We start from the raw sequence: 13,562 nt of genomic DNA, 5'->3' as shown, positions 1-13,562 counted from the left end.
CATAATTCAGTGGTTGAGTTACCAGATTAAATTTACTATCATTGTTTTTTTTTGCAAAAATAGATGTGTCTGCATTAAAAGTTTTTAAATATAATGAAAATAAAATTTTAGTTTGGGATACCTAATTTGAATTGAAGCTTTAGTGTTAAATAACTCACAAATTTCATGAGATATATGTTATAAAACAGGCAAATCCAGTAAATATATTTCATGCAATTTATTAATGTTATTTCAATGACTTACTGCTTATATCTTTGATTAGAAATGTCTGAGGGAAATTTACACTTCTCATATATTTCTTGTATTCAAAACTTTCTAGTTATTATTAATGAATGTATAAATCAAATTCTAATTCAAATGACTTTATTAAGAAACTGAATAACAAAAAAGAACTTCAACTAGAAATTCAATGGCTATTCTATCAAAAGTTAAAGAGGATAGCCTCCTGCATGAATATTAAGTTTCAAGGGAAGTAATATGAATTCTAAATGTTTTTTATTGGTTCTTTTTTGTTTTAGTGTCCTATATAAAAAGATTGAAACAACAATGAGTGTTTATTTATTTATTGGCAGACTGTTATCCTCATCTTTATAGTTGTTGTTTTACAATGTTTCAGTCAATTTTTCCTCTGGCCTGAAACAACAACTATAAAGATATGAATAACAGTCCGCAAATAAATAAATATACAAATTACTCATCTAAAAAAATTCCAATAATTAATAATAAATAATGAGTGTGTTAGAACCTATGGTACTGGTACAGGTTTTGAACTGGATAAAAAACCTACTAGGTCAAGGTTAAATTAGAGTTAAGTTAGGGATAGTTTGAAGTTAAACAAAAAACAGTTTGGATTTTCAAAAGTTGTACCAGTATTGAAACTATTTATCAAATCTTTGTTGATAGAAATTGAATAAAATTTTTAAAATTCCAGACTATACTGCAAATCAACCATGGCCATAACTTTTAATGGCATGCCCTCTAGAACCTCTAGAAATAACTATAGGAGTACACCAAGTATCAGTACTTAGCCCACTCTTGTTTTTAATCATCCTTAATGAACTGACAAAACCTGCAGAAATGATTTTCTGCAGGTTTTTTGTGTGAGATTCTGTATGCAGATGATATTATTGTTAGTGAACCCATTGTGACAGAAATGAGTGCAGCATTTAACAGGTGGAAATCAACACTTGAAAGGGCTAATATGACAAAGAAAATAAAATATCTGATGCTAAAGAGATGATATCTTTTCCACAAAGCAAACACCTATGCAGCATCTGAAAACTGGCTCAAACTCTATCAACTATGCAGAATATGCTGCAAGTAGTGTCACAAAAGGTGCACTAATCAGCTAGTGCTATGTGTAAGAGATGCAACTAATTTCATCTGTAGCATCTGTTGAAATTTAATTTCCATGGAAAGAGAAATTATTGCAGGTGTTGAAAGATTCAATAAATTCACATATTTGGTAACACAATTGATTCTAATCAACAAAGTGGCATAACTATTCGATTCTATATATCTGCCACAGGTAGTTGTCAATAATTTTACAAAATGCAGGCATTGCATCATATGTGAGAATGGCAACATAAAACACTCTTGTATGGCTGCAAAACATAATCAACGACATAATCGTAGCTGCAGTACGTAGTGTTGTTTTGGATATAGGAAATTGCTGATTTCACTCTACAGGCCTCCATGAGAAAGTATATCATACTCCGACACCTCAAATGATATGGCCATGTTGAATGCCATCAGTAATGACACATTAAAGTGTATATCATATTGACAATGATGGTCCAATTAAGATATGGAAGAGATCAGTTGATAACAACCTGATCCTGGTGGGCAGCACAAACAAAATGGCAACGGACAGTAAAAGTCGGAAATCATTCATGAAACATGTAACTTCAAGCATGAGCACAAGAAGATAAAACGTGAAAATAATTAAAAAAGGAAAATAATATGTAGAGACAACAGTTTAAATAATTTCTTTATTTCTTGATTAAAATCAAAAAATAAAATCATTTCAAATAAGAGTTAAAAAAAAAAAACTTAGCGAGTGACAGAATTTTAGTTACAGACTGGCACATAACTCCATTACGGTAAGATGTCCTGATGTAATTAACTTTAAAACAATTTCATAAGTTTAGCATCATTTTAACAAAGATCAGAATCTGGTTTGATCGTGTTGAATTAGTCTTGAAAAAAATAGTTGGTTACTGACCTGTCTGTGGTTTTGCTTACGAATGTGAAGGTAAAATGGAGAGTTATGTCATCAGAATACTTTAGTCGACCGTACAAACAGTTCTAATTTGACTATTAGCCAAAGATAAAACAAAAAAAGCAGATTTCACAAAAAAGTTGACAGTTTTTAAATAATAAATGACAGATTTATGATTTTCTTGTTTCCTGTTGACTTATATGAGGACAATATTAATCTCAGAGTTGTTCCCCTTTTTTCTATAACATTGGTGCACAAATATTTACTTGCACAATTGATTATGTAAGTAGAGTTACTTAATTTTCATTATCTTGATGATAGAGATGAGAATTTAATCGTGATATTTTGCATGTCAGGCTGTCATTTGCAATAGTAAAAAAAGGCACACAATCAGAATTTTGAGAAGTTATGTTAGTGTTGTTTTGGTATTGTGTGAACGAATGTTTCTCCCAGATCATCATAAAGACCTTATTGTGCTAAAGAGTATTTTTCCATTTTCTTACATTTTGATAAAGTATTGCATGACAAAATATTATTTGAGACAAAAAAAATTCTTATTTCATAAAAATCTACTTAATGCTTTCTTAACTGATAACAATAATAAAAAAAATTTAGTCCTTTTTTTTGTATATGATTTTTTTTCTGAATTCATATTTCAGGATGAATATGGTGGAGATACTAATTCTCGGATAGAGCATCTTCAGCGTCATTTGCTACATCTTGTCTACCATTCTGTATGCCAGTCATTATTCAAAGCTGACCGTTTAATGTTTGCCCTTCATTTGGCTCATGGTTGGAGGCCAAATGAATTCCACGAGAAAGCAAGTCATTTTCTTTTTATCTTTTCATACAACTGACGTTTTTGATTAAAAATTATTCAATGCTTAAAAGAATTTGGTAGTTTTTTTTATTGTTCAATTATATTCCATATTTCTTTAAAATTGTTCCTATTGGTTTTTATATTCTTTGTAATACTGAAAACTAAATAGAAAATATGTAATCAGTACTGAGTTTCTTGTATCACATTTTGTAGCTCTGTTAATAAATATATCTGAGTTACATTCTCTGTTTGTATTTTTAAATAGTAAATTGAAACAATGAAAATATCTTGATGTATATTGTTGGCCTTAAACTTTATAGATACTAAAATTACCCATCAAATTCTGAATACCTAAACTAAATTATTATTAATACTAATGAAGTCAATGTTGAATGCATAAGCATTTATTTAAAGATTTTGTTTTCATAATTCAGTTTCATTTGATATCAGATTAGCCATAAACTTGTTATATGAAATAAAAAGATCAAAATAAATTATATTTACTGAATTTGAGTCATGTTTTGCTAATCATGCTACAAAATCTTTATTTTTGATAAAATTATGTGAAAAAATCTTGTATATATATATATATATATATATATATATATATATATGTGTGTGTGTGTGTGTGTGTTTACATCTAAACAATCTTGTATATATGCATGTGTGTGTATGTTTATATCTAAACAAACTTTATAAAAGTCATACTTAAAACATAATTTAATTACAAAATTAAATCTACTACAATCCAGTTTGTTTTTTTTATAAACAAATCAGTTTTTTAATCTTTAGTTAATAGTTAAAAAACAAAGAATTAATTATTTCTTGATCTTTGAAATTTTAAAGGAATTTTGACAATATTTAATCTGTCAAATAGAAAGTCATTTAAACTGGCCTTAAAATTCTAAACAAATGTATTAACAGATTGATAGTTTTGAAAGCTAATTTACATCCAATAATTAACAAAAACAGAAATTAAATCATCACTTTAATAAAATTAGTTTTATAAACATTTGGTTCAATTGAAATTTATCTTTTAAAAATCCAATTCAGAGAAAATAAATACTGTTAAAAAAAAAATAACTCCAAAAAATTGTTAAATAAAAGTAAAACGACTTGTTAGATAATTTACAATAAATTGTTGAATAAATGCAAGACAATAATTTTAACATATATTTTTCACTTAGAATTTTGTTTTCAAATAAATGGTATTTAGTGGTCAATAAATCAAAAACATACATAATATTTGATCACTATATATCATTTATTTTAACTTTTATTTAAAAAAAAAGCTTTGAATAAACAGATAAAACTGTTTTTAGAACACATTAAAGATGCAAAAATATTTTATTCAAAGAAGAAAAATACGATTCCATTTTTTTCTTTATTTTCCTTTTTTTAAAGTTGAAACATTTTTTATTAATTTCGTATCATAACAGGTCTATCTTCAAAGTGAAAGAGTTTTATTGCATGTTTTTTTGGTTTCCTTGCAAGTAAAAACCCTTGTGTTTTTATGTCAAAAGATGTTGTTGTTTATGAATGCACATGTAGCGAACTCTTCATTTGCAAGTTTTTTAGCGTGTGTTTGCTTTAAAGGTATAAAAATTGGTATTAAAGCTCTTGGAAGCATTATTATGAGTTTAAAAAACTTTGAATAAACAGATGCAACTGTTTTTAGAACACATTATAGAGCAAAAATATTTTATTAAAAGAAGTTTAAGCAGAAGTTTAAATGTAATGTGAACAAACATCTCGCTACTTAACTCTCCACAGTTCCCTATTAAACATGATCCAAAATAGTAGCCCCTTATGACCAAGTGGCAATATGCCTTGTTTGGAATGAAAAGCAATAAACAAAACAAGAAAAACAATTCTCTCGGACATGAGTGTTTGGTCTTTGGCGGTAGAATCATGAGTGGCTAGCTATCTCATATGATCTTGTCCAGGACCACCACATGTGAACTGTTATGATTCAAGATGTGGTGCACCCTGGGGTGGAAGCCAACTCAATCTGACTGCAGTGAATGCCTCCATGTATTAGTAAAACTGCATTAAAATAAATGTTTATAGATTCAAGATTATTTTAATAATGATACTATTTTTTATTTTGCAGGAATGGGAGTTACTTAGTGGGACATTGGTGGCAGAAGTGAAGGCCAATCGACAGACAATGGAGGACGAATTGCCTTCTTGGATTGAAGATAAAGAACGAGCTTTGACTGTTGCCACATTAAAAGTCAGACAACTTGTTTCATCTTTCTATTACTCAGCTTCATTTTAATTCTTTAAGTTATCATTGTCTACAAGATTTGAAAATTTGTTTACTTTGACAAGATAATTTATTAGTGAAGAGAACATTTGTTATTGTATGATTATGATTTTGTTGAATTTGAGAATGAATGGGTTAATTTTTACAAATTCGTGTATGAATCAAATTTTAATTTATTTTAACAAATTATCCTGTTCTACCTAGTTATGATTTTAAATTTAACATTTTATTTAAATATACATTGATTAAAATTATATTTTTTTAAATCATCAATAAATTAATAGAAAAGTGAAACAAATTTTATTTTATTTTTATGTTTGGTTACTATATATCTGGGTATGTTTAAATGGTATCAGGTTCTAAGTGACCTTATAGTCAATGTATTCTTATATAAACTATTTTTATTTTATTTACTGAATTGTAATGTCTAGACCTTTTATATATATATATATTTGAGTTTATAGTATTCTTTATATAAATTCCTAGCTCTTTAATTAAAAAAACTGCCTTAATATCTGGTTTCACTTTTGCTAAATTATTTTATGCATTAATTTGACTGTATTTAGAATACTCTTTAAGAATTCCCTTTATGTAGGATCTTCGTTTGTTGTTCGGTTCTCCCAGTTTATTAGGAGTGCTTGTCTCCTATGTATACAGGCCTTAAGGCATTCGCTGCAGACATTGAAACAGATCTTTTGGCGGTCATTTATAGTCTTTAATTTTTTAGGAATTTTGGTGTGGTTTACACTTTGGAAGAAACTGGTTTGTATACTTTGTGAATGTGAGCAGTAGGGATTTTGGAGAGAGGTGTGATGAAGGAAGGTGTAGGGGGGTTGAAAGAAAAGGGGAGAAATACAATCCTATATGGTTAAGCTGTAGCAGCGAGGAGGTATTATTGGTATTATTTTAACTTGCCGGTTGTTTATTGGCCTAAGGTTTCACTTTCATCTGAAATAATATTATACCCTCATAGCCCTTACTTCCTTATCTTAAGTTTTTATGGTTGTTTTTCTTTTCTGGTGGTGACTTCATTATCCATCTATTTTATTGATAGGCTCTATTTATTTATTTATTTATTTTATTCCTAGCTTTTCTTCTCCGTTCATTTGTTTCTCATTTTCAAATTATTTATTGATTTATTTATTTGTTTATTTATAAGATATATGTCCATATGGTCAAATTAGCAGCTAGTGAACAGGTATACAAACTTATTTATATGATTTAAATAAAGGTGGTGTACTGGGAGTTATATTTTCCACTCTACCACAGTGTCTGAAGTTACAATGGCAATCTTGAAGTAGTTACAATATACAATCTATATATAGACATAATTTCAATGGTTGTTTATCTTTTACTCAATACGAGGGTATAAATATATTTTATAGGTTTATATGCTTCGTTATAGAGATAGATTTTCCAGACCATATACATGCAAACAGGTACATAATAGCATATATTTGTCTATATTGATGGAATATTCCATTCCCAATGGTATGAGTACTTTGTTATTGTTTGGGACCAATTATCTGATTGGTTTCCTTACTTGCTAGTGAGGACGATTTTAAGCATGATATTCATTCATAAGAAACCTGAATACCCTTAAAAACAACTCTTTACAGATAAGACTTCGATGGGACAACCAGGTAACATTGATCGTGTAGGCAATTCAGACCAGTGTCAGTTGAAAATTGCTTACTGATGTACAATTGTACCAAACCAGACTTTCTGCTTTAGTTTGAAAATCGCTGGTAGCCATGTTTAAGTGTTTTTATTTACACCAAAAGTATTTTTGATTAATAAAAAAAAGATGTTCTCACACACACACACACACACACACACACACACACACACACACACACACAAAATAAAATATATAAATAAAATTATTGGAAAGGCTGCCAATGGCCACTAGTAAACACCAGTAATCGCCCCAAATCAGCACTAATCACCAGTAACCACTACTTCTGACAGTCACAGTCAGTGGCTTCTGTTAGTTGTCCGTGCCAGACAATGCCAAACAGTGGAAGCTAGATGATTTCATTTTAGCCACGATCACCAATGCCCTCTATTTTCTAGGGCCATCAGTAGCCTCACTACCAACTGTAGTTTAATTTGTTTTCAGGGAGGGGGGGAGGCTTTACTGAACCTGTTCTCGCTTTGTGTCATACTTCAACCAGGCAATGCCGGTACACAGGTCCTTCTATTAAAATATAAAATAAAAAATAACCTTATGGCTGGAACTTTTCTAAATGTTTTAAAAAAGTTCTGTTTTGTTACTTCATTCTAATAAATTGTATTTTTCTGTGGTCATTTTTCAGAACACTTTTCCAGATATTTGGCACCATCTTCATCTGGATGATGCAAATCAGTGGTCAGCTTTTGCTCGCAGTCGAAATTGTGAACAAGAAATCCCACCAATGGTCACCAAGAAACTCACTCCCTTTCAAGAAGTGCTCCTCATCCAAGCTGTACGTCCAGATCGGCTACAAAGTGCCATGACGCAATTTGCATGCAAAATACTTGGTACGTAAACACCAAAATTTATTTACAGATTTATATATGCATAAATATTCACTATGTATAGTTTGTTAATCATAGATCTTTTTTAATTACATTTTTTTTTTTCTTTTGCCAATCAATTAATAAAATTTTGTTCATAGATTTTTTTGGTTTCTATTTTTCCTTTCTTTGAAAGAAGACATTTTGATATATCATATTGCACGCTGAATGTTTACATAGACCTAATTTACATATTTCAAACTATTGGTTTGTTGTTAAATTGTTTCGGTGGTTGTGCTCTCTAGCTTTCCTCAAACTCTTTTATCATATTAAACTTTTGTAAATTTTGAAGTGAACCCTTTATTTAATATAAAAAATTATGTTGGCTGGGGTTTCAAAGTTAAATCTAAAGAGCATTTTAACTGACAAATTAAACTTTTATTCTGATTAGCCAATTTTTTATTGCATCATGTTATTGCCAATAAACTAAAACACTTCACAACAATTTGTTTAAAAAATACCTAATCTGGTTTTGTAGTTTGCTAATATGTAGAAATTCTTAAATAAGTACCTAAAAAGAAAAATCAACTAAAGGAAATAACTTTTAGTAAAAGTTATGAAATAAGATAAAAGTTATAAAATAAGATAAAAAAAAAGATATAATTACATAAGACCACTAGGATAGACTTGTCTAATTCAATGTTCCATGCTTTTCATGTATCATATCAAATAATTTAAGTTTTTACTTGGCATTGAACCACAACCTAGAATTCATTTAAAAATATTTCTATGTTGTGTGGTTGGTATAACAATCTAGGATGATTCTGGTGAATTTAAGAAAAGGACAAGACAAAAACATAAAATTATGTCAAGATTTTGATACTCATATTTTTTTTTAAATCCTTATAAATAATACTCGGTATTGTCTGGGAGTCTTTTTGCTTTTTTTTATTTTGCTGTTTTTTAAAAACTGTTGCTTTTTTACCAAATTATTATAGAAGGAAAGATTTTCAAGTTAAATTTTATTATTTTAATATTGTTTGATTATTAAATTATTAATTGAACCAAATTCTTATAAAACTATAAATTTATTAAAATAATGTTTCCTAATCTCTATTGACAAATGATTAAAATAGCTTAATAAATCAAAACTGATTAAAATGACTGACTTGTGTACAAACTAATCAAAACGTGTTGTGGATTTAATTTCATAATCAAATTATTTTTTGAATAGGATTTTTTCAAACATATACTTAGGACTTTATGGCATTGCATTTTTGATTTCAATAAGTGATTACTAGTAAATAAATAAAAATATGTAAGTTATATAGAGGTGAGTGGTCACACAATTTTATAAAATTTTTAAAAAATCATCAATTTGTGATGGTAGTAGTGGTGAGGGGATTGTTGTTGTTGTTGGGTTCAAATGCTACAACAAACATGGAGATGTCAGTGTCATTTGCTTCTGATCAAGGTTTTTCTTGTAGATTTGGAGCACTTCATGTTTCTGAAAAATTTATGGTTATTCCCTAGGTCAACAAGGTTTAATGGTAAAGTTGTTGAAAAAAGTTATTATTGTGTGCATTGTTGTTATCTTTGCATTGTGTAGATGATTCGATGACCTTGTCATATTATCCACATGCACAATGGCGAGAGGCCACTGGATCTTAATGCAGATACCTTCAGAATTTGCCAGACCTCATTTAACCAGATTGAGGTTTTAAAACTGTTGAGTATCAGAACAAACTTTCTTGGGTGGCCTTGATAGGAACAGAAGTTCTTGATTTCATTGCTATATTGAGGAGGGGTTGGACTTTAGGGCTGCTGCTGTTGTTGTTGTTGTTGTTCTTCTTCTTCTTCTTCATCATCATCATCATCTCTAACCGTCTTGTTGTCTTTCACATTGGTGGCAACAAAGAGAAGATGCACACGGATTCACAAGTATGAAAATAAAATAAAACAAAAAACATAAACTTCAACACATTCTGCAAATATCAGTTTCACTCTGGGTGTGTGTGACACCATCGACCCTCTGAACACTATCATCCACGTCTTAGTTGTCTGCTGAGGCTGTGTTTACCAGTTGACGTCAACTAATTTCAATCTGCTCCAAGCCACAACCTGCCTTTGATTGTGTCAAACTCACAACTATCCTCAACTCCTCAACCATCGCAAACTCAATACTGTCTCCAACTCTCTCAAACTGTTGCAAAACTCATTGAAATTCCTAAACCTGATCATAAACTGACTCTAAACATATTGACATATTGTCCGATCCTTTTGTCCCAAATTACTACCACTCCTTGATTAATAATCCTATTTTTGCTTTCACAACTTCCTTGGTTTCTTGATAAATTTATTTCCTCTTTTTTGTCATATTTTTCCTCTTTATTAATTTCTAACACCTTTTTTTGGGGGGAGGGGGTGATAGTATCACAGTTTTTAAATTCGCTATACAGATATACCTTGAGATACAAATTTAATTTGTTCCATGATTACCGTCATATCTCAAAAAACTTGTATCTCAAAATAATTATTCCCATTTGAATTAAAAGAAATAGAATTAATCTATTCCAAATGTAAGAAATTTACCCCAAAACAAGCTGAAATTATGGTCGAATTACACTCAAGAGTCCCTAAAGATAAATACAACAGTAATTAGAAAGATATTGATATATAATAATAAGTTTTAATAAAAACAATAAAAAAAGAGTTTGACTCGCTTAACAATGAAGAGGAAGGGAGATAAACAAGGCTACCATGCACACACAGTATGGTAACTAAAAAGGGGTAAGATTATACACAATTAAAAATATTGAATGAACCTTTAAGTGCTTAATGTAACAGAAAAGATGAATAAAAAAATAACAGAATTAAATTGTAACCAAATTACCATGTAAATAGGGATGAGTGGCTAATTAGGGTGAACTAGTAGGAATTGGCTGAGAGAGAGGGCTGAGACAGCATAGCTTAGCTTACGATACACACACACTTTTTTTCTTGCTTTATGTTTGGTATTTGGGAGAGGGCTTTTCATTTTTTAATTTGTTGGTGTTGTGTAATTTTTTAAATTGTATCTAAAAAAATCATATCTTGGTGCATTCATATCTCAAGGTATTACTGTACTGGTTATGATTGAAGTTCTTAAAATGTTTTATCGTTTGATAATAAATTTTTCATTTGTCCTTACCAGGCCTGAAAGAAATATCACCACCGACTTTCAATTTAAAGAAGCTGTTTTCAGAACAAACAGTTTCTACTGAACCGATTCTGATTTTAATTTCTGCTGGAGCAGATCCATCTCATGATTTGCAGGAATTGGCTACTGATTGCATTGGTCAAGACAGATATCACCAGGTAAGACATGCCACTGACTCAGCGTTGCCTATATTTACTTACAATTTGTTTGTTTTTTTTCTTCTCTTTTTTTTGTTTAACCATGCCAGTTTTTTTCTCCCCAAATATTATATTTTTATTCTAATCAAAAGTTAAGTAACTCTATGAACAATACAGTTATATCCATTTTTAAAATAATGGACACATAAAAATAATTTTGACCTGAACAAAACTTGAACTAAAGCGAATTACATTTTATTCTTAACAATCTACAAGAAAGGCTGATGGACTGCAATCAAGTATTAACTTTTTAGAAAAAAAAAGTTATTAATGACAAAAATATCTTAAATTACATCAGTTTTTTCTTTCTCTAGATACAGAGGATACCTTCTTAAGAAAATCCAAGATAATAGAAAGCAATGCTCAAATAAGCAGGGCTTTCCTTCAATTAATTGCCTTACCAAAGCTGTTGGGTCTAGCTACCCTATCATTTCATTAAGCTCATTAGAACAGAGATGAATTCACACCATTCTTTTAAGAAAATTATTTTCCAGTCAGTTTTATTTCAAAATTTACAGAACCTTGTATTTTCTCAGATTCCAATACAATTACCGATTTTGTTCTAAATTTCTGATTCCGATACAATTACCTATTTCAATTCATTTGGAAATATAGAGTTGTTATTTTATTGTAAGGAAGGGGGTCGGATTCCTGCAAAACCCATGAAATATGTGCATATATTGTCCCAAACATACAAATACACTGAGTGGAATGATTTATAAATTTTAGTTTTACTGTTAGTTTAAAATCAATAAATATTTATCATCTCATCATTAAAACAAATAAAAAAAAATTAAAGAGAATCGGAAAATAGACACAAACTTTCCGATGTACCAAAAAGTTCTTTTTGTTTCTTTTTTGATTCCCGATTCCGCTTAATCATCGCAACACTAATATACAGGGTGTTTCAAAAGTCTTGGGAACATAACGATTTTTTATAACTAGTAATGTTCCCAAGACTTTTGAAACACCCTGTGTATATATATATATATATATATATATATATATATATATATATATAGCAGAAGTTCAGATCAACCTGGTACATTAGGTTTCAAGCTAGGGAAGGCAAAAAATACTGAGTTTTCTTAGATTTTAATTATAAACTGCGCACTAGATTTCATCAGCAATCCATAGTGTTTTTCATCAATCAAAATATGGCTAGCATGTATGTATAATAGATGTATATCATCGAAAATATCTAAAATCGTCCAAAACATTCACTATAAAATAGTAAGTTATACATTTATTTGTTTTTTTAATTATTTTTTACCCATTTGTGTGCCTATGCTTTTACATTGTGCTCATATATTTCTGTGAGTCATTTACAGACAACTTTGTTGTGCCACAGTTCTTCAGTATGACTAGACAAGAATGCAAGTAAAATAGAAGTCCCCCCCTCCCACAATATTGACGCAGTAAATTATATTATTTTACCAGATACATGCATCAAATAATGTGAGTGTTTTTGTTTTGTTTGTTTTTCTTTGCTTTTATAGAATTGAATTGAATTGAAAAATTATCTGTGTTTTAAAACTGGTGTTACTATATGTTCATATGTTCTCCTTAGGTGGCCATGGGTCAAGGTCAAGCGGATCTTGCAGTTCAGCTCTTGAGAGAATCGGCCCAAAATGGAGATTGGCTTTGTCTGAAGAACCTTCATTTGGTTACGGCATGGCTTCCAATTTTGGAAAAGGTATGTTTAATTTCTGATAATTATTTTAGATAATTTCTAGAATTTATATTTAAATTCAAAATACTTTCTTTAAATTGAAAGGCAAATAACTTCTGGGTTTGAATATTCATTTCTACAAATAATTTGTTCATTCCATTCATCAGTTTCAAGCCTCTCATAATATTCTTCATCTTTCCACTGACAATTTATCCATCTCATTAACTCTTCTCCTCGAGTGATTTTTGGTCTGGTTTTTGCAAGTAGCAACTTACGAGTAAAAAAAAATATGTTTATGATATCCTTACTTTTTAACATTTTCATCCTGAGGCATTTATTATGAATTTGTCAACTCATCTTTACATATATGTTTATGATAATAAAAACAGAAATACAATTTTTTTAATTTATGCACAATAAGTACCATACTATCATTGAAATTTTCTGGGCAATTTACATAAAATGCCAAAAGCTGCTGAAACACTGAGCCAATGAAATTATAGCATCCAATGTCATTTAAGAAAACACTTATTTGTTATTATTGGTTTATTATTTGAAAAAAAAATATTTACCTTGATTGGAATAAGAAAATATAAGAAAAAAAATCATAAAAATTTTTTAAAATAAAATTGTTTGTTATGAATTGTTTTTATTCCAAAAATAAATATTCATGAAACTTATAATG

General features: G+C 29.5%; 1 protein-coding gene across 1 annotated transcript in view; it reads left to right on the top strand.

The window, feature by feature from the left end:
• The window catches only part of LOC145277804 (cytoplasmic dynein 2 heavy chain 1-like), a 253,964-nt gene that overhangs the window by 208,345 nt on the left and 32,057 nt on the right, over positions 1-13,562 (top strand). The window contains exons 63-67 of the mRNA XM_080129659.1: positions 2,881-3,042; positions 5,155-5,277; positions 7,629-7,833; positions 11,003-11,166; positions 12,776-12,901. Of these exons, the coding sequence (XP_079985785.1) occupies positions 2,881-3,042; positions 5,155-5,277; positions 7,629-7,833; positions 11,003-11,166; positions 12,776-12,901 (780 nt within the window). The remainder of the gene's footprint in view (positions 1-2,880; positions 3,043-5,154; positions 5,278-7,628; positions 7,834-11,002; positions 11,167-12,775; positions 12,902-13,562) is intronic.

Source organism: Euprymna scolopes, chromosome 6 (assembly GCF_053919585.1).
Source record: "Euprymna scolopes isolate OS-2025 chromosome 6, ASM5391958v1, whole genome shotgun sequence".
NCBI lineage: Eukaryota > Metazoa > Mollusca > Cephalopoda > Sepiida > Sepiolidae > Euprymna > Euprymna scolopes.
The sequence above is the reverse complement of the archived record's forward strand: the minus strand, read 5'-3'. Positions and strand labels throughout refer to the sequence as shown.